We start from the raw sequence: 23243 nt of genomic DNA on the forward strand, positions 1-23243 counted from the left end.
TAGTGCAGGCGTGTGACTCGGCAGAGATTCACAGGCAGCCAAGGCAGGTATGGCCCTGAGCCCAGGGTTAGTTGTTCTGGGCTGTTTCCATTCCACCCTGCGGCGAGGTAGCTCTTCATCAGCTTGTAAGTCATGGAAACCATACCCCCAGATGCCACATTTAGCGACCTGTTCCCTGCCCAGCCACAGGGCCACCTTTCTCTTTTTCATTGGAGCTTTGAGAACTGTGCTTCCTTGTTAGAGTGTGGTTTGAAATGAGATCTCATCAGACCTTCTCTCCATAAAATCAACCAAAGGATGGATGTGTGCATATAGTCTTTTTGGCCCACCTCCTTTTCCAGGGGTCACTTTAGCTTGATGGTTTTTATCCACAGATCCTCATGAAAGGGCCTGTACTTTACGCTTATCCTCTTCCGTTCTGATACCAACCTTTTTCTCCAGATTTACTAGCCTCATCTTTGCTTTCTCTTTTTTTTTGGCTGCGCCGCATGTCTTGCAGGATCTTAGTTCCCAAACCAGGGATTGAACCCGGGGCCATGGCGGTGAAAGCACTAAGCCCTAACCACTGGAACGCCAGGGAACTCCCTGTTCTTTGCTTTCTAATTCAAAAAAGATTACCACCCTCCTCACACTTCCACATCAGTGATTAATCCTATATCAGCTCTTTATCCCAATTATGAGAACTTATAATGGGCTCCAATTGATTATTTCTCTTTGTATTACTTGGATAATGTTTTGTGTTTTTTCCCCCCAGTTATTAATATTAATCAGGCTCATTTTTTTAATTCAAAAGTTGTAGACATACTACAGAGTGTAGAATTGTAAAGCCCTCCCCAAAAGTAAAAGCCCTGCCTTCCTTGAAAGAAACACTGTTACCAGTTTGGTGATGTTCCGTAGATATTTCACTATACTTATTCTAATATGGGAACTGACTATTCCAAGTGTGTTCAACATGCTTTTCACTTAATAGTGTACCTTGAACATCATTCCACTAAAATATTTGGCTGTTTTGGTTTTTTTTTAACTTTAAAAATGTATTTATTTATTTATTTTGTCTGCACTGGGTCTTAGTTGTGGCACATGGGATCTTTTAGTTGCGGCATGAGGACACTCTTAGTTGCGGCATGTGGGATCTAATTCCCCGACCAGGGATCGAACCCGGGCCGCCTGCATTGGGAGAGCGGAGTCTTACCCGCTGGATCACCAGGGAAGTCCCCTTGACTGTTTTTAATAGCCTCATATAAGTGTATGGACCATAATTTAAATAAATTTTTTTTGGTGTTGCAGTATTACAGTAAACGTCCTTATATGTATAGCTTTGTGCACTTACGTAGCAGTATTTCTCCAAGTAAAAATTTTAAAGGGAGAGTTGCTGTTTAAAGGGTTAGATTTTGAGAGCTATTGCCAGGTTTCATTCTTTAAAATTCTACAGTTCACACTCCTATCAACTGTGTATTATGAGAGGGCTAGTTTGACCAAACCATCATCAAGAGCTTCATAAGAGCTAACAACTATCTTAGCTCTTATAAGTCTGATAGTAAAAAAATCAGATCTCATATTCATTTGTTTTTGTTGTTTGCTGTTAGTGAAATTGAGCCTCTTTTCAACTGTTGATTACCTACTTCCACTGGGCATTAACAAAGCATCTTGCAGGTTAAGTTTATCTGGGAGCGGTTTCCTGGGAGAGTATTGATTGTTTTCACAAACCAGAGTAAGGCGTTTCCTATGTATGTCCTCCACAGCAAACAGCGGCATAACAAGCTCTGGCGATCTCATTCAGATAGTGACCTCTCGGACCACCACGAACCCATCTGCAAAGCAGGACTAGAACTCAACAAGAAGGAGATCACCACCTCAGCAGACCAGATTGCCGAGGTCAAGACCATGGAGAGTCACCCACCCATACCTCCCGTCTTCGTGGAACATGTCGTCCCACAGGATGAAAATCAGAAAGGCCTGTGTACCAAAGAAAGAATGATCTGCTTGGAGTTTACTTCTAGGGAATTTCATGCCGGACAGATTGAAGATGAATTAAACCTAAATGACATCAATGGATGCTCATCAGGGTGTTGTCTCAATGAATCAAAATTCCCTCTTGACAACTGCCATGCATCCAAAGCCTTAATCCAACCTGGACAGGACCCAGAAATGGCCAACAAGTTCCCAGACTTAACAGTGGAAGATTTGGAGACAGACGCACTGAAAGCAGACATGAACGTCCACTTACTGCCCATGGAAGAATTGACATCCCGCCTGAAAGATCTCCCCATGTCCCCTGATCCTGACTCACCGAGCCCCCAACCCAGTTGCCAGGCTGAAGTCTCAGATTTCAGTACAGATCGCATTGACTTTTTTAGCGCGCTAGAGAAGTTTGTAGAGCTTTCCCAAGAAACCCGGGCCCGATCTTTTTCTCACTCAAGGATGGAGGAACTGGGTGGAGGAAGGAGCGAGAGCTGTCGACTGTCAGTGGTCGAAGTAGCCCCTTCCGAAGCGACCGCTGATGACCAGAGAAGCAGCTCTCTGAGTAATACTCCCCATGCATCTGAAGAATCTTCAATAGATGAGGAACAGTCAAAGGTAAAAACTGTCTTTATAGTTCTATGCCTAATGAAGTTCTCTTTAATGACAAAATATTTGGGACTCTGCTATGTTCACTATATTTTTGATGTTGCTAAAGATTTAGGAAGGCGATGTGAGAGAGACAGTCTGGCGTGAAAATTTAGGGTTTAAATATTTTTCTAAATCAGTTGCCTTTCAAGGAATTTATCTTTCCAGGCTTTTGGTGTCATTGGAAGCACTTCTGAGAGGGGATGAGGGAAGAAGGGATTAGCCAAAACAAATGTCCTGCCTGACCAAGGAGAAGGTCCCCTGTGGACCTCCGCAGTTCAGATCAAATCTCACCAACAGTGAGGTGCCAGGGACTGATCTGTTGCCTGAGTGAGACGTGTGTCTCTCTGAGAGGATGCATTTGTTTGGGAAATTCTTTCTGCCTCAGAAAATTCAAAGACTAAACGTGTGTTAATAGTTGTTGGAGTAGCAACTGATTCCCATGCTGAGTTCTTGCTATTAATAACATCTCTGAATTGTTCCTCATTGCAGACGCTGTGGTATTCAAGAATTGAGGGATGGTTTGGGGAAATGACTTGGGAGCAGACAGAATCCCAAGATTCGTCTCAGTGGCATGAGTTCTTATGAGCCGTCTCAGACCAGGGAAAGAATTACTATATATCATCAACTCTAAGACTCACACTTATTCTCATTTTGACTTTTGAAATTGGGTTGCATCTTAAAAAACAATGGTATCTTATGTCAGTATAATACAGTAATTGGGAAGCAAGTGGGGACAGATTTACTCTAACATAAATGAAGTCATTTCACGATTTCAGTGGAGCTGACTAGATTCTTGACATCTCCTGATTGCTGTCTACTTATATTTACCACCTCATTCACTCATCTGTTCTCTCTCTTCTTAACTACCCCAGGGCAGTTGTTGCCTCTGCTTCTGTCTTCTCCTCTCCCCAAAAGCTATGCCTCTATTTCGTTTCTACCGGGAAAATCAGAATGCCTGAGCTCTCCTTTGGACTAATGGATGTAGTGGCTCTGACAGAAATAGCTTTTCTGCAAAGTTCTGGTCATATGAGCACTCTCTCCGCAGCCCATGCACACACTGGGCCCGCTGTGGCTTCTCTCCCAGCCTTGGCAAGTTTGCGTCTGCCTGATGTCCCAGCAGATTTCTCCCAAAGGCATAACTGATCTTGTTAGTTTGTACTAGCTCTGACTCTTTTTGAAGGAGAAAGACAAGAACAATTCCTAGGGAAATACTGTACCTTGAAGGTTTATAAAAATGTTAACAAAGTAGATTGATGGTCATAATGATGTTGCTTTAAGAGATGTCCAAGGGCCATTTCTAAATTTTGAAATTCTTATTTTTTTACAGTAGGACTTGATTTTGCATTGGCCAGTTTTCTTTGGCCTTGTTCTAAACCCATCTGGGAATATGTAACTGGTGGAACACTAAAATGTCAGATTCGCAGTTTCTAAGTTTGCTCGGGCACGTGGCTGCATAAGCCAAGGAAGAAGCCATGTGAAACCTAGGAACTGTGCAGTCAGATATAGAGTGCCCCCATGTGCTGGGATGCGGCTGCTGGGAGAAGCAGTGGGAGGATATGGACGAAAGCTGGCAAGACAAAGGACAGAAGAGAGCAGTGAGTCTCCAAATCAGACATCCAGCTTCCTCTACCACTGGGCATATTTAAGGTGGCCACTGAGCCCTTCAGTGGAACTCTTCCCCTTGAACCAAGTTAGGATCAAACTGGAAGGGGATAGGTGGGATAGGCTAGAGAGGAAAGGTTTCATTTACCCCAGTATGGCCTAAATCCTGAAGGCTCATGGTCTTAGGAAAATAAGGATTATAGGAGCCTCCAAGGCTACTTGCTGTTTACTTTTGGAGCAAGATACTGGATTAGAATCCTATTTGAGTCAACAGAACACAAGTTTACTAGACAGTGACACAACCTATGACTAATTTTGTATCTCTGCCTTTGATGAATCTGGTTTTTTCTTGTACGACAGAACAGAATACAACCCCAGGCAGAGGACAGTCCCAGGCACTCCATGATTTGTGTCCTCAGAGAGCCAGAAGGTTCTCCTGGATCAGAGGATTAGTAAGCAAAAAATCTGGCATTTTCAATTAGATTACAGTTAGCCATAACCATCTCACTGTTTTCTCTTCTTAGGCAATCTCAGAACTGGTCAGTCCAGACATCTTCATGCAGTCTCACTCAGAAAATGCAATTTCAGTCAAAGAAATCGTCACTGAGATTGAATCCATCAGTCAAGGAGTTGGACAGATTCAAGTGAAAGGCGACATCCTAGCCATTCCATGCCATACACCAAAGAAGCACATCGTCCATGAGCTGCCCCTTGAGAGGGCCCAAGCCGCAGAGAACAAACCTGGAAATCTGGAGCAGAGTGGAGTTTCCTGCACAGCCCAGCCTGAACTAGCCAAAGACTCAGGGAAGTGGGAGCCAGAAGGGTGCCCAGTGGCACACTCATCCACCACAGAGTTGGAAGAAGAGGAACCAGCTGAGGGGGAACCAGAGCTCTGGGGCCCAGGGATGCCCCCGGGTGCCAAGTGGTGCCCCGGGTCCGTGAGGCGAGCCACCTTGGAGTTTGAGGAGCGCTTGCGGCAGGAGCAGGAGCAGTACGGTGCTGCCCCTGCTTGTGCCTCGTTGTCCACTCGTAAGAATTCCAAGAATGATTCTTCTTCTGTGGCAGATGTGGCATCAAAAGGGAGGAGTGATGAAGCCACCCTAGAACATGCATTTGTCCCCAGGGAACCAGAGACGAGCAAGGGCAAAGGGAAATGCAGTGGGTCTGAGGCTGGCTCCCTACCCCATTCTGAGCAGCATGCCATCGTTCCAGCACCCGAGCTGCCGGAGTCTCACCCGTTGCCAGCTCCTCAGAAGTGCCCAGGGTCAGGTCCCAGAACACAGCAGGAAGGAGTCCTGAAGGAGCAGAGGACTTCGGTCTCATGCCAGGGACCTGAGACACCAGCAGTCCCTCTGCCTCTTCCCAAGAAGATAGAAATCGTTGAATACACCCACACAGTCACGACACCTGATCACGGGCCAGAGGGGGAAACAGCCACCAGCGAAAAGAGTGGGGAGCAGGGACTGAGGAAAGTGAAAGTGGAGGAGTCCGTTACTGTCCTCTGTGCACTGGATGAAAATCTGAACCGGACACTGAGCCCCGACCAGGCTTCTCTGCACCCCAGAGCGCTACCTCTGCCTCACTCTTCCTCTCCCGAGCCTGAGCACGGCAGGCCCGCCCACCCAGCCCCCACCCTGAGCAGCCCTGGAGACGGGGGCAACAGCCCAGCAGCTGCCCTGGAGACGGCAGCGCCTCCTGTCAGTCACTCAGCCCACGTACTTGGTGCCAGCTTGGCTTACCTGCATCCCCAGACGGTGGTTCACCTGGAAGGCTTCACAGAGCAAAGCAGCACCACAGACAATGAGCCCTCTGCGGAGAAGGGCAGCTGGGAGGAAAGTCAGGAGGGCCCCCTCTCCAGGGGCAGTGGAGTGCCATATCAGGGCTCCCAGGTAAGTAGCGAAGACCTGTGTTTAATTAGCAGACTCGGTGACAGTGTTGGGGAGCAGCAAGAAAAACTGGACCCATCACCTGTAGCCTGTCAGCTCCCACACAGCCCTAGTAGTGACGGTATAAAGGGTCTCAGTCACAGCCCCAGTGGGGTGAAGGAACGCGCTAAAGAAATCGAGTCCCGAGAGATTTCCCAGGTAGGGCTCCCCAAACCATCGCAAATGAGGCGTTCAGCTTCCCTCGCCAAGTTAGGTTACCTGGACCTCTGTAAAGACTGTTTACCGGAGAGGGGGCCTATCTGCTCTGAGTCCCCTCATCTCAAACTGCTTCAGCCCTTCCTCAGAATGGGCTCGGGAATGGAGGCCCAGGAGCCCCCAGAAAACCCAGATGCTCCCCAGAACCTAGAGCCCACCAAGTGGTTCATAGAGCAACTCAAAACAACAGAGTGTATCGCACAGAGCAAGCCGGTGGAGAGGCCTCTTGTACAGTATGCCAAAGAATTTGGTTCCAGTCAGCAGTGTTTGCTCCCCAGGGCAGGACCTGAATTGACTAGTTCTGAAGGAGGCCTTCCTTTGGTACAGACCCAGGGACTGCAGGGTGCAGGCCCAGCTCCAGGGCTGGCTGTAGTGCCCCGTCAGCAGCACGGCAGAACTCACCCCCTAAGGAGACTGAAAAAAGCAAATGATAAAAAACGGACAACCAACCCCTTCTATAATACCATGTGATTCTGAGCCTCTATATGTGACTTTCTGAAAGAAATGTTTGTAAAAGGGGCAGGTGTAATATGTAAGGAACATGCACTTTATTGGTTAATTTTATAATACTTTGGTCATTTTACTGTTCCTGGCGCATGCAGGGTTTGGTTTTTTTCCTCTGTGTGTGTGAGAGAGAGAGAGAGTTTGATTTGGACGGCAAGACCATTTTATCATTTTTTATTTTTGGAAAATGCAAACCTCAAAGAATACTCATTTTCAAAGAACACCTTTATCAAAGGCAAATTGCTGTTTTTCAGTCTACTGCCACCTGCTCCTCATTTTGCCCCCTGAGGGAAGGCATGCTTGCTTGATTGAGGAAGGAAGCAGATGGGGAAGGTGGGGTTGAAGCTGGGAATTGGAAATGCTGCCCCAGGCCTGTGTGATGATGGTTAGGTCTCCAGACCTGATGCATTGGATTCACTGAAGGGGGCAGCCCAACGTCAGCATGCTCTCAGACTTGGTCCCCAGCCCCTTGGAGTTGCCGAAATGGGCAGGTTCTGCTTTGCTCTCAAAGAGGGTCTTCCAGAATTCATTTCTCCTGGTCTCCAGAGTGTATCATTACAAAAAGGCATGATAATTGGCTGGCTTTGTAAACTTATCAAGCAAATACTTTTTTACCCCAAGCAAAGAATTTTATTAAATTTAAAATGAACTCCAAAGGATTTCTGAGAGGTCCTCTCTAGAGGAAAGCAGAAGAAGAGAAGGAGGTGAAATTGGGGGTGGAGAGGCCACCACTGCCCAGTATCTTCCAGGTGGACGGGCTCCACACAGGTGGTCATCCTACCCCACCCCACCATCCCCTGGAAATGTGCCCTGCAGCATTCTCCCAACTAAAACACAATAGGGACAAGTTTGAAAAACAGCAATTAAAAGTCAGTGTGTTCTTGTAAAGTGAATACATATGTAGGGTTTTAACCCTTTCGTTACTTGAATAATTCTGTGGGCCTTCTAAGTTTAATGGCCATATTTTTTCCAATTTATTTTCCTCCCTCATGCTGTTTCTCCCAGTGCTGCCTATTTTTTTTAATTTTGTAGGTATTTGAATTGTTACATTACATATGTATAACCTCCAATGAATGCAAAGTTTTCTTTTTAATATTATCACTGTTAACACTTGACATAAGTTTTTTTTTTTTCTTTTTCCTGGAAGATTTGTCATTTCTCTAGTTTATACACAGTACTTATGTACATAATGTTGTCACTTTCTTACATTGTTTTGTTGTTAATGTTGTATGTTGTAGGGTCTTTTTGACTTATCCATTTTAAGAAATAGTAAAGCTGCAACTGGAAAACATACGGACACCACAGAAATAAGACTGATGGGTGTTGGTAGGAATCTGCAGAGTATATATTGATGGTGGTTTTTTTTAAAATGGAGACTTCTAATCACCAGCTCCTGCCAAATTATGCGTTAGTAACTTCCTCCTCAGAGAAACCCCTAAAGGCTCCCATTAGATCACAGTTTGACTGAAGGCTAATTTCTCTTTGAGACTGAAATCCCAGAACGTTGTTCACCACTAGCTGAACCAGAGCCAGGGAGTATATGTGAGTGTTACCGCTGCCCAGGGTGGAAGCTCCTAATGGATTAGGCTGAAGGGCTGCAGGGAGGCCTCGGCCAAGGGCAGGCACCCTTAAATGACCGCGTTTAGGATGCTGTTGCTTTGCTGCTATTGTGGAGGTCCTTAACACAGGAGCACCTGCCGTAAACAAGCCTATTTCAGCTTCTTACAGAAAACATATTTAGCTTGGGATGGAACACCACTGCAGCTCATCAAAACTGAAGAGGTTTGCAAATTTGCTTCCTGTTTGCTTTGGTGGTTGTCCCCATTGCTGAGAGGTTGACCGAGCACAGACCTAAGATTTAGGTTTGGGGTTCATCACAGCACTTAGAGGAAAAAGATGCACAGACTGTCAAAGTGATGTCAGAGGCCAGAGTTCGATGAGGACAGGTGGTATGGTGACCCAAAGGAGAGAGAAAAGGTGGACTGAGGCCACTCGTACGTGTTCAAGAGGAGCTGTGAATCCAGTTGCCGGGTGGAGGCTGTAGTTGGGTCTGACATCACTGCCAGGAGGCAGATTGGACAGAAACCTCCTGCTCTTAAGTGTTTTTATGGTGTAGTAATGATATGTACCTGTGCTGTCCCTAAATAGTTTCCTTAAATGTTCAAATGTGTCATCCACACAGCTTTGTGGCTCCAGGATATTTAATGTGTTGTAAAATGTTTTGCTAGGTGGCATGTTCCAGTGTGAGGAGGCTTGCAGGACAGGGTTATGAATTTCCAGGGCTCATCCATCTAAACTGCCCTTTCTTGTTGAGGCAGTTCCATCACCAATATGTTGGCGAAAGGAGAGGAAACTGTGGCAGGGGTGGGAAGAGGAGGCTTTGCATGGAGGTTAAGAGAGTAGCGTCCACTCAGTTAATCCCTTGAGATGGTGACATCCCTCACATTAAGAAGTACACACAGGGTCGACAGTGTTGCACTGTTCTCTCTTCTTTTCCCGGCCACTGTGTTTAATGCTCACTCTCACTGCATTAAAGAACAACAAAGATTGGGAGTGGGGGAACCTCAAATGCTGTGAAGAAAAACAAAACCTTTTTTTTTTTTTTTAAAGAGTAGAGGAGGTCTTGCTCTGCCTTTTTTTTTTAATAATTATACTTTTTATCATTTAATTTACCTGCCTAAATAAACATTCTCTACACAAGGTCTGTAATTCAGCCATGCCATAGGGTTTTGCCAGCCCTCAGACTCCCAAAACCGAGTGTTCTTGTGCTATTTATGTAGCTGAGCACTGTCCAGGGGAAGTACATGACGGCCTATCAAGAACTTTCTAAACTTTATTCTCTTCAAACGGATAATCTCAGGTGGCCTGTTTCCCTTTTCTGTTCATGGAAAAGCCAGACCCGAAACAGCAGGTCTGGTAGATTGACAGAGATGAGTAGGAAAAGTTTGGACCTCTCGCTCAGTGCCTCTCTTTATTTTGAAAACCATCATAGTCTGACTCAGAATTATTCTGGAGGGATTGTGTGTGTGTGTGTGTGTGTGTGTGTGTGTGTGTGTATGTGTGTGTAAAAAGTAACACTGTGGTGCATGGGATAAAAGCCCCAGGAGCACACAGATTTTGAGCTGTAATCTGGATGGTTACCTGGTCAGTAGGAAGGAGAGAAACCCCTTTTTTGATTTTAGAAACACTTAGGAGTAGTTTGTACTATAGCAGATACACAGTACAGTAGTGTAGTAATACTCATCTCTCCTCATTTTGGTTGCCTTTCAGATTCCGAATGTTTAGGATCATTCCTAACATTTCAGGCTCTTTATCTAGCATTTTCCTGGTTCTGTACCTTTATCCCAACTGGTATTTCCTCTTTCTCATTTTGGGAACTACCAAGAGCCCCAAGGACAGCCTGAGGATGACAGCCCAGGCTCTGAGGTCCCCTCCTGCTAAAGGGCCCCAGACAGATGGCTCTTGGATAGACTTGAAGCTTCTGAGACATAGCAGCTCACAGAAATCTTCATTTGTTCCATCTGAGGATTTCAGTTCTGAAGTGATCTAGCCATGTTTGGTAAAGATGTTTTTGTGGGAACTGTTTCTCTCTCTCTCTATTTTTTTTTTTAAGAAAGCATTATGCAAAAAGGGTCTCTTTCAAGGGCATTTTAAATTTTTTAAATAAAGCCATTCTTTGGCTTTTTTGAACTGTTTGTGGATATTTTGTTTACATTGTGAATATTAAAACGTGCATCATCTTGATGGCCGCTCAGATTCCTCCTCCAGGCACCTAGCCCTGGCCATCCTGTGAGCCCTCACACTGAGCAAAGTCAGCCTTATGGGTAAGTGGGGAAAACCTGGAGCTGACTTCCATCTGTGTCTTGCACTCCCATCCAACACTCTGTATGGAAATATTCATCATTTCCTCAGTGATGGTGTGTCTTATAGTGATGGTTGTAATGGTGAATGGCTAGTGTCGTTTTTGTCTAATTTTGTTTTGCTTTTTGATGGTAGATGAGATGAAATTTTAGCTATTTCAGCACCAATCCAACTTAAAAACATCTTGGATTTGTTTTCCCTTCCAAACTAAAAGATTAAGGCATGTATTAGGCATAAGTGTATTTGCTGCCGTGACTCATCCGACGGCTATATCAGGAAAAAGCCTCCTGCTACCAAAGCAGGAAGCTGCACACTCCTAACCCTTCTCCAGGGCTTGGGGTCCCTTGATGCCATGGAGAGCTATTGCAAGGTGCTTCTGTACTTTTCTGGCCTGGAAGTGGAGGGTGCCTGCGCCTGGCTCCTGCTATGAAAAGAGAACCAGCCTCACTTTCTCAGTGCCCCAGAGATCTGGGACAGGATTTCTAAACTGGAATCATCCCTCATCAGCTTGAAGATGTCCCAAGGGGTATACGACTAGTGCTGCCATCTGTGTCCTCACAGCAACACTGGTGGCAGCATCCTGTGCACACATGGAGAGCTAATACCCAGGGCTTAACTCAAGTTGATGACCCAGTCTGGAAGCTGGGTAACTGGCCCTGAAATGTTTCCCAATCAGTAAATCCACAGGGAACTGTTTGGTTTTTATGTTTTATTGGAATTTGGTTTGCTTGGCATAGCTTAAGGTGCCTTTTCTTTCTTTCTACTTTAATTTTGTAGGACTTGTTCTAAATGTAGAAAACAAGTCCAAAAGACTCTCCCACTGACTGTTACCTTTGCCCCAGGCCACCCCAAACTTTTATGCTCACATTTTATTAAATAAAGCAGGTGCTCCCTGGAATCTCTGGGACCTTTTTGAGGCGTTTGAAGCAGAATATAAAGAGTGGTCTCATCTCCTTCCTTAATCTTCCTGGTGGTTGGGATGTTCCACTTGTATCATAGGTTTTTTTATTACTGATGTGCTCCGCTGTTTTTAAATGTGAACTTGTGCGCAAATGTGCAGATTCAATGTTCTTGTTACAGATTGAATAAATTTTTATTTTGAAGATGAAACGTGTACTTGATCAAGTGCAACAAAAGAGGGGGTTGCTTAAAGGTGGAGGGATTGGAAGAGAACACTGATGGTAAACATGATGCAATTCCCGTTGATTGATCTCCCTCCCTTAGGAGAGAGCTGAGCTCTGGGAAAAAATATAACTTTCTACCTCTCACAAAATGAAGACTGAATGGGAAATGGGATCACTAAAGATTATTTCAGACAGTGTGGCTCCAATCAAGTGACCACGCTGGGAACTTGCCTGGTCAAAGAGGCTCTTGCCAAAGCCACCACCTGAACGTTAGGAGAATGAATAAGCAAAGGGACCAAAATTCCGCCACCATCTGTGGTACAAAGTGTTCTGGGACAGCTGCCGTGACGCGCCCCAGCAGAGACTGGATTTCTTGGGTAGGTGAATTCTCTGGACATTAACAAGACAGAGTTCACAAGCTTTCGGCACAAGGCACTTCAGTTCACTGAAAGGTTTCTAGAAACAGGGCATGAGTTTCCAAAGAAGTAAAAGCTTAACCCTCTCCCATCATTAGAAGAGAAGAGAAGCACTTGATGTCAGTGGTAGAGGAAGAGAGATGGGGCCAAAGAGCAGTTCCCTAAAACGGGCGCGGGGGGGCGGTGCGGATTGCCTGGTGGTCCAGTGGTTAGGACTCCGTGCTTTCACTGCCGAGGGCGCGGGTTCAATCCCTGGTCAGGGAACTAAGATCCCGCAAGCCCTGCGGCATGGCCAAAAACAAAAACAAACAAACAAAAACAGGCTGGGGGGAGGGGTCTCCACTTCTCCCACCCCTCCACAGACCCATCATGAGATATTTAGTGGTGCCACTCATCACATATAAAGCAGCTCTACTATCTAGGGAAAGCTCAGTTTCCAGAGAAAACACTGCCTTGAACTAAAATTAAGTCAGCCTGCTTCAGTCTGGATCATCCATATCAAATGAGATGGGCACACCACTGGTCTCTGGCTGGAGTGCCAGAGTGCATGATGGTGAAGGCAAGGTCATTTCACAAAATATTCTAGGGGTGCCTGGAGTCCCTGACCCTGATCGGTCATGGCTTTCTAGCCAAAGCAAATGGACCAAATCATGTCTAAGTTGCCAGGCCACCTCTTCCAGAAAACGGCTTTATGAAAGATGAAGTCTATGCCTATCTTTTATGGATTGCTATTCAGATGGGTAACAGTTCAAATGGATAACAGCAAGGGAAAGCACCAAGTCCAAGTAGCTTCTTCCACTGATTGGCTCTTTGTGCCTTGGCTCCACCTACCCCCCAGCTCTGCCAGGCCTTGGCAGCCAGAAGAAGGCTAGAGGGCAGAGCTGAGCCATGCCAGCTCTAAACAACACCTGTAAGTTCCTGCTCTTGTACCTGGAGAGCAACCACCCCCCCACCCAGGTCATGGAACTGAAGGCAGAATGGATTGAAGGATTCCTGCTTCTGGGCTTCCCTGGTGGCGCAGTGGTTAAGAACCCGCCTGCCAATGCAGGGAACACGGGTTCGAGCCCTGGTCCGGGAAGATCCCACATACCGTGGAGCAACAAAGCCCATGCCCACAACTACTGAGCCTGTGCTCTAGAGCCTGCGAGCCACAACTACTGAGCCCATGTGTCACAACTATTGAAGCCCGCATGCCTAGAGCCCGTGCTCTGCAACAAGAGAAGCCACCACAATGAGAAGCCCACGCACCACACGCGTGCAGACCCAACGCAGCCAAACATGGACGGAAGGGAGGGAGGGAGGGAAAGAAAGGATTCCTGCTTCCTAGTCCCAGACCCTTACCTCTAGAATGGAGTACCTGGCTCTCTTTAAAGAGGAGAAAAGGAGATGGGAGAAGAAAAACTGCCGTTTCAGGGTAGGAGACAGCATGTCAAATCCCTTCTCTGCCAACAAGTGGTGCAGACTTGAAAAGCACCTGACCCAGCCCTTTTCGCTTTACAGCCCAGAAGAGCTGGAAAAATAGGGTGACTGAGCAACGGCTGAAACTCCAGCTTTGTAATCAGTATAGGCATCCTTTCCTCTGTGCCACAAGCGTATCTCTCAATATCAGCACTTGTGAGAGAAGGTGGCCTTCAGGGAGAGACAAAAATGCATGGTGCTGAAAAGCTGGACACAGACACCAGACCTCTTGGGTAAGAATCTCAGCTGTACTACCTACCAGTTGAGTGATGCAAAAGCTATTTAACCTCTTTGTGCCTCAGTTTCCTCACCTGTAAAATAGGGGTAATAATGGTACCCATCTCAGAAGACTAGTATCAGAATGGAATTAATATGTGTAAAGCCCTTAGTACAGTGTCTAGCTATTGTTATTAAGGAGCTACTGAGTCACTCAGGTGTTTTCCTCCTAATCATGTGCCTGGAATCTTCAGGTAAAAGGGAGATGCCTCATCTACCCTCATGCCCCCCCCCCCACCAATGCCATAATTATTTCTGGGGCACCTGTAACAGTTTCTGGTTCTGATCCCCACAAGCCACTGAATACTTGGACTCTTCCTGAGAAACAAGCCTTGTGAGAGCCTTTGAAGTTCCCACCACCTTCCCTCCCTTTACCCCCAATGCTAATCTCTACCCTCTGGAAGGCTGTGTTCCATTGATTTCCAGGTGTGTCCTGGAGAGTGAGAAGTAATAACCGGTCCCCTGTTGCTCTCCAGGGCCTTATGATCCAAAGGAAGAAATCCAGGCAGTGGGTGAGCACTGGAAAGACAGCAGCTACAGGGACTAGTTCTTCACTGGCTGCATTCTGATCAGGTTTCTTTTTGTCTCCTCCTTAACCCTGGTCAATACTCAGATCCGCGGGTCTGGAAGGGAGTGGGAGGGGGCAGGGGCTTCCCTGGAACACAGTCGGGCACCAATTCAAACAAGGCCCTCAAGACTTTAGGAGTCAGGCTGAGTGTCTAAAAGACCCGTGCCAGGGCTCCCCTGGTGGTGCAGTGGTTAAGAATCCACCTACCAATGCAGGGTACATGCGTTTGAGCCCTGGTCCGGGAAGATCCCACATGCCTCGTGTCCACTAGAGAAAGCCCACCCAACGAAGACCCAACGCAGCCAAAAATAATAAATAAATAAAATAAATAATAAATTTATTTTAAAAAACAATGAAAGACCCGTCCGTGCCAGCCGCTTTCCCTTGAACCTGGTGTTCACTTTTTTTTCTCCCACACCCCTATCACCGGTTTTTAGGCTGCTTTGTGCCCTGTTCCGTGGAATCTTCTCTAACGGGGTGAAGTGCCCAGTACAGTGACAGTGGTCGCTATTGCTATTAATAACAGTAACATTCACAGGCCCCTGTCGGGTACCCTCACAGCTGCCCTGGGCCAGCCTAGGCCCTCATCCAAGGGCCCCCAGAGCATCTTCCGGGACCTCTCCTCAGGGGTGTCTGGACGTGCAGTCCCACAGCCCCGGTCCGCCGGTATGGTCTAAATTGGGAGTGTGATTGCAGCAGGAATGCAGCGTGAAGGCATCTGATCTTGCTCGGCCGCCGGCTCTGAGGGGAGCGCGCCCCCTCGTAGGCTCCCTCTCTCAGCGCCCAGCTCTGGGTCTGGGAACCTGGGCCTCCTCAGCCCACCCGCTAGGCGCGGAGCGCGGAGGAAAGCGCACAGCCGGCGCACACACGCAGAATTACTTTTGACGCTTCTCGAAGGCCCGCGGACTGGCCGCGCAGAGTCTGCAGCACTCGACTTTCCCGCCGCCGGAGGGGGCGGGGCCTATGTGACCCCGCCCCTGCCCTAGGTCCGCCTCCGCAGGTTGATGGCAGCGGCAGCTGGGACTGCAGCGACGCCCGGCCCCGAGAGTCGCAGGCAGCGGCCGGAGCGCGCAGCCGAACGCCCGGGCCCCAGACGCCGCGGACACCACGAGAGGCAGTTCCGGTGCCCTGACGCCTCCCTTGGTCCCCAGCGCAGCCCCAACCCCCTCCGCAGAGAAGTCGCAGCGTGAGCGCCCCTCGGCCGGCCCAGGACCAGGTACCCACCCCCCCACCGCCGCCACCGCAGCCAGTGAAGCGGGCGGGGTGTCTGGAGGGGACAGAGGTCTGCGCCCCCTCCCCCCCACCCGCCGCCAAATTCGGTCCCGGGCTGGGCGGACTTGGTGTCTATATTTGGCCGAACAGCGGCCCGCGCGCCCGCGGGGCGCAGACACCTCGTCTCGCAAGAACGCAGTGCCAGGGCAGGAGGCCGGAGAAGGGTGCGGGGAGGCCGGGCCTCAGGCCGGGAGCCGCAGAAGCGTCTTGAAGGGCACAAGGATGCCCGGGGCTGGGGAGGGGCTGGAGTCAGTCGCTGGGGCTTTGGAAGAGCTCGGTGTGTCTCCTGGGGAAGAGCTTAGCTCAAGCCCCAAGCGGGAGAAAAGGCACCTCGCCCTCCCCACTCCACGCCTGAAAATCTGGCTCTAAGCCGGGGGAAGGGGGGTCGAGGACCCCACCCCCAAGAGAATTTAGTAGGAGAGAGGACCCAGAGGAGAAGTGGGGCTGAAATATGGCCGGCAAAAGCCAGAACACAGTGGTGAGGGCCTCTTAGAGAAGCCAGTGCAGAGAGAAGTGGGAGGAGGAGAGATCCACCTTACACTGTGTCCCCCCCACCAACAGCATGGGAGGAAACTGATGAAAACAGTAGCAGGAAGAGCTCAGGTGAGCTAACAGGAGGAACTTCTCCTTGGCAAATTTTTAGAAAAAGGCAAAACCCCATCCACCTAAACTATGCCACAGATGCTGAGTTTAGGATCTTGAGTGGCTGCAGTCCTAGCCCCACAAATGGCCTTAAGCCAAAGCCTCTGATTCTGGACGAGATGCCTCTGGGAGATAAACCACTTCCGTGAAGAGATGCTCATCCAAGCCTGGCAGCGGGAGGGCAGCCTGGCATTGAGGCTCCTCCCCAAACCACTTCAACTTCCAGGAAGCTTTCAGGCCCAGTCAGGCTCCACTGTCCCCCCAGCCTGGCTCTCTAAGGAGAAGTCAGGCCCCAAATCCTAGCCCCTCGAACTAAGCAAAGAACTTTCCCATACATCACCTTGAAGAAAACTCCCTGCTTCTAGGACCAGACTCTATATTAATTTATAGCTGACTCTTGGTCAGATAACCCTTCTCACTTGCCACTCCCCCAACTCTTCCTCCCTCCCTCCCACAGCTACGGGACTAAGGACCAAAATTTGGGCACCGAGATCCTCCATCTCTGCCCCCAGCTATGAGCCGGCGCGTGGTTCGGCAGAGCAAGTTCCGCCATGTGTTTGGACAGGCGGCAAAGGCTGACCAGGCCTACGAGGACATCCGTGTGTCCAAGGTCACATGGGACAGCTCCTTCTGTGCCGTCAACCCCAAATTCCTGGCCATTATTGTGGAGGCTGGAGGTGGAGGTGCCTTCATCGTCCTGCCTCTGGCCAAGGTGAGAGATGAGGGGAAGGAAGCAGGTGGAGGACACTGGCTGTGACTCCTGGGGACTCCTGATAGCCGCCTGTGTTCTCACCTAGTTCCATTCCTCAGTCAGGAGGGCAGTCTATGTGGACTGACTGCTCCCTGTTCCCCAATCACTCAGGGACCAATTGGGAGGCTCTGTCACCCCTCCTAGAACAGCAGCATCACATCAGCCCCCACCTACTCACAGCCCATCCCTTCTCCATGCAGCACCCTCTTCCCAGCAGGGACCAGGAGCAGGTGATGGATAGTTGGGAAGCAGTGGAGACAGAAGCTGGCCAGATTCTGTTCCTGTCTGTCCTGATGCCACACCCCTTATGTTTTTGGTGTCAGGATTTTTGTACGCAGCCCAGGGTGAGCATTGGATTAAATCACACCCTGGAGCAGCACACTGAGGACAGGGTCAGGCTCTGTCTAAGGAGTTCTTGGCCATCTCCCCCATTCTGGTTCTTGCAGTGAGGTAGAATGAGAGCAAAGGGCCAGGGGACATGACATATAAGGCCAGAGCCCCCTCTACTCCAGGGATGGGGGCCAGGCAATGACCAGCACCTTTACTGAGTAGCTTCAAGCCCCTCAGCCATCTCTACCCACAGGATGGCCACTCCAAGGCATGACCTTGACCTGGATTCCGGCTCCTACACCTTGTTAGGGGAGGCCCCACAGGTGGCAAGGTCAGGATGAGGCCTGGCAATAGCCAGTGACTCACTCCAGGACAATGCAGACACCATCCAAGGACATCATCCCCTGGGCTCAAATTTCAGCCGGAGCCACCTCCTCCCCCAGTACAAGTGCCATTCCAATGCCACACGGCCACCCCTCTCCCCTACCGCCTGGTCTGGGTTGATGCCAGCCCCTGCAAAGGCCTCAGAGCCCCCACAAACATACCATAAAGATTAAAAATAGATGGGCCCCAGCTCAGGTTGGGAGACGGCAGGCACAAGGAATGCCTGCTGCTTGTGGTTCCAAGGTAAAGCCATTGACAAGGGGGAGATCTGCCAACTGTGGCTAGGAAAGGACTGTCAAGCACTGCATTGCATCTTACCTTGACCTATTCCACCAGGGGCTTCCCATGGACATTTCAGTTGGGAGAACAGGCCCAAGAACAGTCTCCTCCAAGTAGATGTTTTTAGAAGAGCACTGTACTAAGAAGTCAAGTCTTGGCTCTACCAGTATCTTGCTTTGTGTCCTTGGTTAAGTTATCTTACCTCTCTGTGTCTGATTCCTTGATGTGAAATGACTTCAACTCTGTCTTCCGTGAAGTAGAGGAAGTAGGCCGGATGGGGTTGGAAGAGCAGAAAGGGGGTGGGTTCTGCAAAGAGAAAACAGAAAATAGAGAATTGAGATGTAAACAGATATACTCCCCACCCCCTGAAAACACACAGGACAGTGGCCCCACATCTCCCTCTCTGACCCCTGCAGACAGGGCGAGTGGATAAGAACTACCCACTGGTCACTGGGCACACTGCCCCTGTGCTGGACATCGACTGGTGCCCACACAATGACAACGTCATCGCCAGTGCCTCAGATGACACCACCATCATGGTAGGAGCCAGGTGGATGCTGCTGGGCTGTTGGGCAGGGGAAGCAGGGAGGGCTGCCTCACTTGTGCTGCAGAAGGTGGTGAGGGAGGTGCTGAGTTCCAGGGCCCTGCCCTGTCCAGCTCCCAGGCTATTTTTAGCTACATGTCCGCCCCCTCCCAGGATGAACTGCTTAGGACTAATTTTAGCCATGGCTACCTTGGGGCCTGAAGAGCAGGGGGGCAGTGCTTTGAAGTCTCCCTGCTCTTGTGAGTAGGCAGGTCTCTGGAAAGCTGACAGTGCCACCTCCTGGCTCCCAGCTGCTTCTGCCCTATGTGGGCAGCATCACATCTTGTCCTGCACTTGACCCTGGGGAAGGGGGGTGGGGGAAGTAAGGGAACAGCAGAGTGACAAAGTGGGCTCCTCATCCCACCTACCGTATGCCTTTTCCTTCTATCTAGGTGTGGCAGATTCCAGACTATACCCCTATGCGCAACATTACAGAACCCATCCTCACACTCGAGGGCCACTCCAAACGTGTGGGCATCCTCTCCTGGCACCCCACTGCCCGGAATGTCCTGCTCAGTGCAGGTCTGGGGGCCTAGGGAGGGGTCCCTACCATAGATTGGGGGGTGTGGGGAGTGGCAAAGGCAGGGCCAGGTGACGGTGCCTGGCCATTCTGGGCAGGTGGTGACAATGTGATCATCATCTGGAACGTGGGCACTGGGGAGGTGCTTCTGAGTCTAGACGACATACACCCGGACGTCATCCACAGCGTGTGCTGGAACAGCAACGGGAGGCTGCTAGCCACCACCTGCAAGGACAAGACCCTGCGCATCATCGACCCCCGCAAGGGCCAGGTGGTGGCGGTGAGTGTCTGGCCTGGCTACGTCCCGACCCCTGCCCCAGGAAGCAGCTGTCAGGCCACTGTACCCACAACCCCCTGAGCCCCTCGTCCCAGCTCTCACCTCCTCCACCTCAACCGCAGACACGAGCCCTGCCCCGCCGTGTCTGCAGCCACAGCCCCTGCCCTAAGTAAGCCCCCAGCCCGCAATTCTCAGCCCCGCTCCTGTTCCCTCCCCTCCCCTGCATCTCAGAAGCTCAGAGGAGGGCTGCTCGATTTGTGACTGAGGAGGGGAGAAGCTGCAAACTCTACCCTCCCACCAGACCTGCATGAACCGAACCTGCGCCCCCGGACCCCTCTCCTCCCAGCCGGCACCCAGCGCCATCTTCCGGCGCCTGAGCCTGACACTGGCTCGCGGGCAGGCCCCTTTCCAACCTAGCTGACCCGCTGGGCGGGAGATTGGAGGCAACCCTCGCGCGTTGTTTGCCCCAGCTGGGTGCCCAGGGAGGGCGGCGGCACCTGCCTCACCAGCCTCAACCTAAGGCGGGGCGCTGGATGCGCGGGGCACGTGCACGTCTGCGCGGAGTGCGCGCGGCGGGCGCGGCGGGAGCGGAGCGGGGCGGGGCGGCGCGGCGGGCACTCTAACCCACTAACCCCGCGAGCAGGAGCGAGCCCGGCCTCACGAGGGCGCCCGCCCGCTGCGGGCCGTCTTCACCGCAGACGGGAAGCTACTCAGCACCGGCTTCAGCAGGATGAGTGAGCGGCAACTCGCGCTCTGGGACCCGGTAGGCCAGGCCGCGCCGGGCGCACGCGCTCGCTCCTTCGCTGGGTCAGCCGGGAGCGCTCTCTCAGACCGTGGCCCGCGCCCAAGACAGCTGAAGCGGAGCGGGGAGCTCCCGTCTGGGAAGCGCCTCTCTGCTCCCCTGGGAAGCCCGCAGGCATCCCCTGCTCTGAGGGCGCTTAAGGGCTCAGAAACTGCAGAGAGAGGCCCGCGCTCTCCAGGCCTGGGGCCAGCCAGGAGACGCCAGGAAACTGAATATTTAAGACCCCTTTTGTCTCCGCCCCCCACACCCAAGTCAGCAAGTTGGTTGCCCGGCCCTCCAGGCTCCCCAGGGCAGGCAGCTGGGTGACGCCTCTCCCTGTCTCCCCCTCCCCCCAGGAGAGGTTTGCGGCCCACGAGGGAATGAGGCCCATGAGGGCCGTCTTCACGCGCCAGGGTCATATCTTCACCACGGGCTTCACCCGCATGAGCCAGCGAGAGCTGGGCCTGTGGGACCCGGTAACGCAGCTGGACGCTTGGGGTGTGTGCCCCGGGGACTGGCATCACGGGAGAGGGGCCAGGCGCCCCCCACCCGCAGGGCATGCCCACCTGGACAGGGCTGGAGGCTGCTGCCCTCTTTGCAGCGCCTGCCATCCTCACACCCACCCCTCTGCCCAGTTTTGCTGCGTCGCCTGAAGGAGCCCACGCTGGCGCCCCCGCCTGGTGATGCCGAGTCCCTGGGGGTGGTTTGCGGTGACTGCATGCGGCGGTGCAGGGGATATAGGTGCGGGGGACCGAGAGTGGTGTACAGGTGTGGGGTCTGCAGCTCTCTTCACCAGAGTTGCCTTGGGAATGCGTGGGTTTTGGGGAGGGCACGAAGCGTAAAGGAGCTTCAGGGGATCCAGAGCGGCACGGCGAGCGGGACAGGGCTGGTCACGCCTCCTGTGCTCGGGCAGAACAACTTCGAGGAGCCAGTGGCACTGCAGGAGATGGACACAAGCAACGGGGTCCTACTGCCCTTCTACGATCCCGACTCCAGCATCGTCTACCTGTGTGGCAAGGTGCTCGCAGCCGGGAGGGGAGAAGAGGGGGCTGGACCGAGATATCGGGGGCCCGCCCAGCATCTCCGAACCGACTGGTTTTGCAGGGCGACAGCAGCATTCGGTACTTTGAGATTACCGAGGAACCACCTTTCGTGCATTACCTGAACACGTTCAGCAGCAAGGAGCCGCAGAGGGGCATGGGCTTCATGCCCAAGCGGGGACTGGACGTCAGCAAGTGCGAGATTGCACGGTCAGCAGCCTTGCCCTTCCCGCTCACCTGCTTCTGTTCCCAGGTCCCATCCGGGAAGACTCGGGGGCTTCCCTAATAGTGTAGTCTCTGGAAAATAGTGGGTTTTCGGGGGTGGGGGGTGTCATACGGGCTTGTTTCCAGTGCCAGCCCCAATGCTACAGGCCTGACATTCTCTGAACTTCAGTTTCTTCATCTCTTAATGATGATAAACACCCCATTAGGGTGTTTAAAGTGCAATGCATGGTAGGCGCTCAGCAAGTGTTGGCCTCTAACCCCTTGGTCCCGGGCAAAAGTTAAGGGAGTCGGAGCCTGAGCGTGTGCCGATCCCCGCTCCCTTATAGGTTCTACAAGTTGCACGAAAGAAAGTGTGAACCCATCATCATGACTGTGCCCCGCAAGGTGAGTGGCTGGGAGAGGGGTTGGGCAGGGCTCCGAGGCGGAAAGGAGCGGAGCAGGCCTGGCACCCTGCTCGTTCTCGTGTTCCCCTACACCTGCAGTCAGACCTGTTCCAAGACGACCTTTACCCAGATACGCCAGGCCCCGAACCGGCCCTAGAAGCGGATGAATGGCTATCCGGCCAGGACGCCGAACCCGTGCTCATCTCGTTGAGGGACGGTTACATGCCCCCCAAGCACCGCGAGCTGCGGGTCACCAAGCGCAACATCCTGGACGTGCGCCCGCCACCCGGACCCCGCCGCAGCCAGTCAGCCAGCGACGCCCCCTTATCGGTAAGGCCCCGCCCTGCTCCACCCAGGCCCAATCTTCACATCCCCCTACCGCACCCCGCCCAACGCCGCCTCTTCCGTCCTCTGCGTCCAACAGCAGCACACCCTGGAGACGCTGCTGGAGGAGATCAAGGCCCTGCGCGAGCAGGTGCAGGCCCAGGAGCAGCGCATTACGTCTTTGGAGAACATGCTGTGCGAGCTGGTGGACGGCACGGACTAGCGCATCGCGCCGGGGACGCTCCAAGCCGGGAGGGCAAAGTGGGGCGGAGCGCAAGCACTCCCGCGCCGCCCCGGCTTTGGGTCCTCTGGACCCCGCCTCTCTGGGCCTGGGCCGGGACTAGGGAGGGAACTCCGCCCCTCGCGGGAGTCCTGGACAAATGAAGCGTTGCGGACACTCGCGTCCGTCTGGCGCCTACCGGGCTGTGTGCCTCGTACAGGACTCAGCAGGAGCTGGCCTTGGAAGGCCCAGGGTGACGGGGGCCTCAACAATGGTGCTGCACGGCAGGCAGTGTCCCCTTTGTTTCCCTTCCCGCCCAGGGCAGGGAAAGTGCTTAGTATTAGCGCAATGCTTGGGGATGTTGGGGAGCTTGGGCTTGACCTCAAAGGGGTAGCGATTTCACGGGTCTCCCCAGACTGGGGAAAATTACAACGCTTCTCCCTGTAATCAGCTCACTTGACTCCACCACCCTGAGTGGTAAACTCAACGGGCGTCACCCGAGTGCTACGGACATACACAAAAGTTGGCTGTACAGCCGGACCCACGGGCTACACCCAGCAGTCTACGGCAGAGGGCTCTCTTCCTTCTCTCCATCTGCAGGGGAGAGGACGGCTTCCTCGCGGCACTCCCCCAGGAGAACCAACCAGAGAACTGGCATGAGGAAGCAGGTTC

General features: G+C 51.6%; 2 protein-coding genes across 5 annotated transcripts in view; both read left to right on the top strand.

The window, feature by feature from the left end:
• Positions 1-11822, top strand: part of SSH2 (slingshot protein phosphatase 2) — a 245434-nt gene extending 233612 nt beyond the window's left edge. For all 3 annotated transcript variants that reach the window (XM_079904135.1, XM_079904134.1, XM_079904133.1), the window contains 2 exons: positions 1743-2577; positions 4737-11822. In XM_079904135.1, coding sequence (XP_079760261.1) covers positions 1743-2577; positions 4737-6824 — 2923 coding nt within the window. In that variant the 3' untranslated portion in view covers positions 6825-11822. The remainder of the gene's footprint in view (positions 1-1742; positions 2578-4736) is intronic.
• A 3464-nt stretch (positions 11823-15286) lies between these two features.
• CORO6 (coronin 6) lies at positions 15287-22584 on the top strand. Of its 2 annotated transcripts, XM_079905157.1 has the most exons (12): positions 15287-15776; positions 16932-17186; positions 18635-18757; positions 19194-19323; positions 19420-19601; positions 20242-20361; positions 20736-20855; positions 21293-21397; positions 21484-21629; positions 21971-22028; positions 22127-22357; positions 22452-22584. In XM_079905157.1, the coding sequence occupies exons 2-12, from the start codon at positions 16989-16991 to the stop codon at positions 22572-22574; spliced, it is 1536 nt and encodes a 511-aa protein (XP_079761283.1). In that variant the 5' UTR covers positions 15287-15776; positions 16932-16988; the 3' UTR covers positions 22575-22584. The 2 variants fall into 2 exon arrangements, with proteins under 2 accessions (XP_079761283.1, XP_079761282.1); XM_079905156.1 differs by lacking the exons at positions 15287-15776; positions 16932-17186; positions 18635-18757; positions 19194-19323; positions 19420-19601 and having other exon boundaries at positions 19867-20361; positions 20736-20877; positions 21015-21397.
• Positions 22585-23243: the final 659 nt, after the last annotated feature.

This window comes from Stenella coeruleoalba (genome assembly GCF_951394435.1).
Source record: "Stenella coeruleoalba genome assembly, chromosome: 19".
NCBI lineage: Eukaryota > Metazoa > Chordata > Mammalia > Artiodactyla > Delphinidae > Stenella > Stenella coeruleoalba.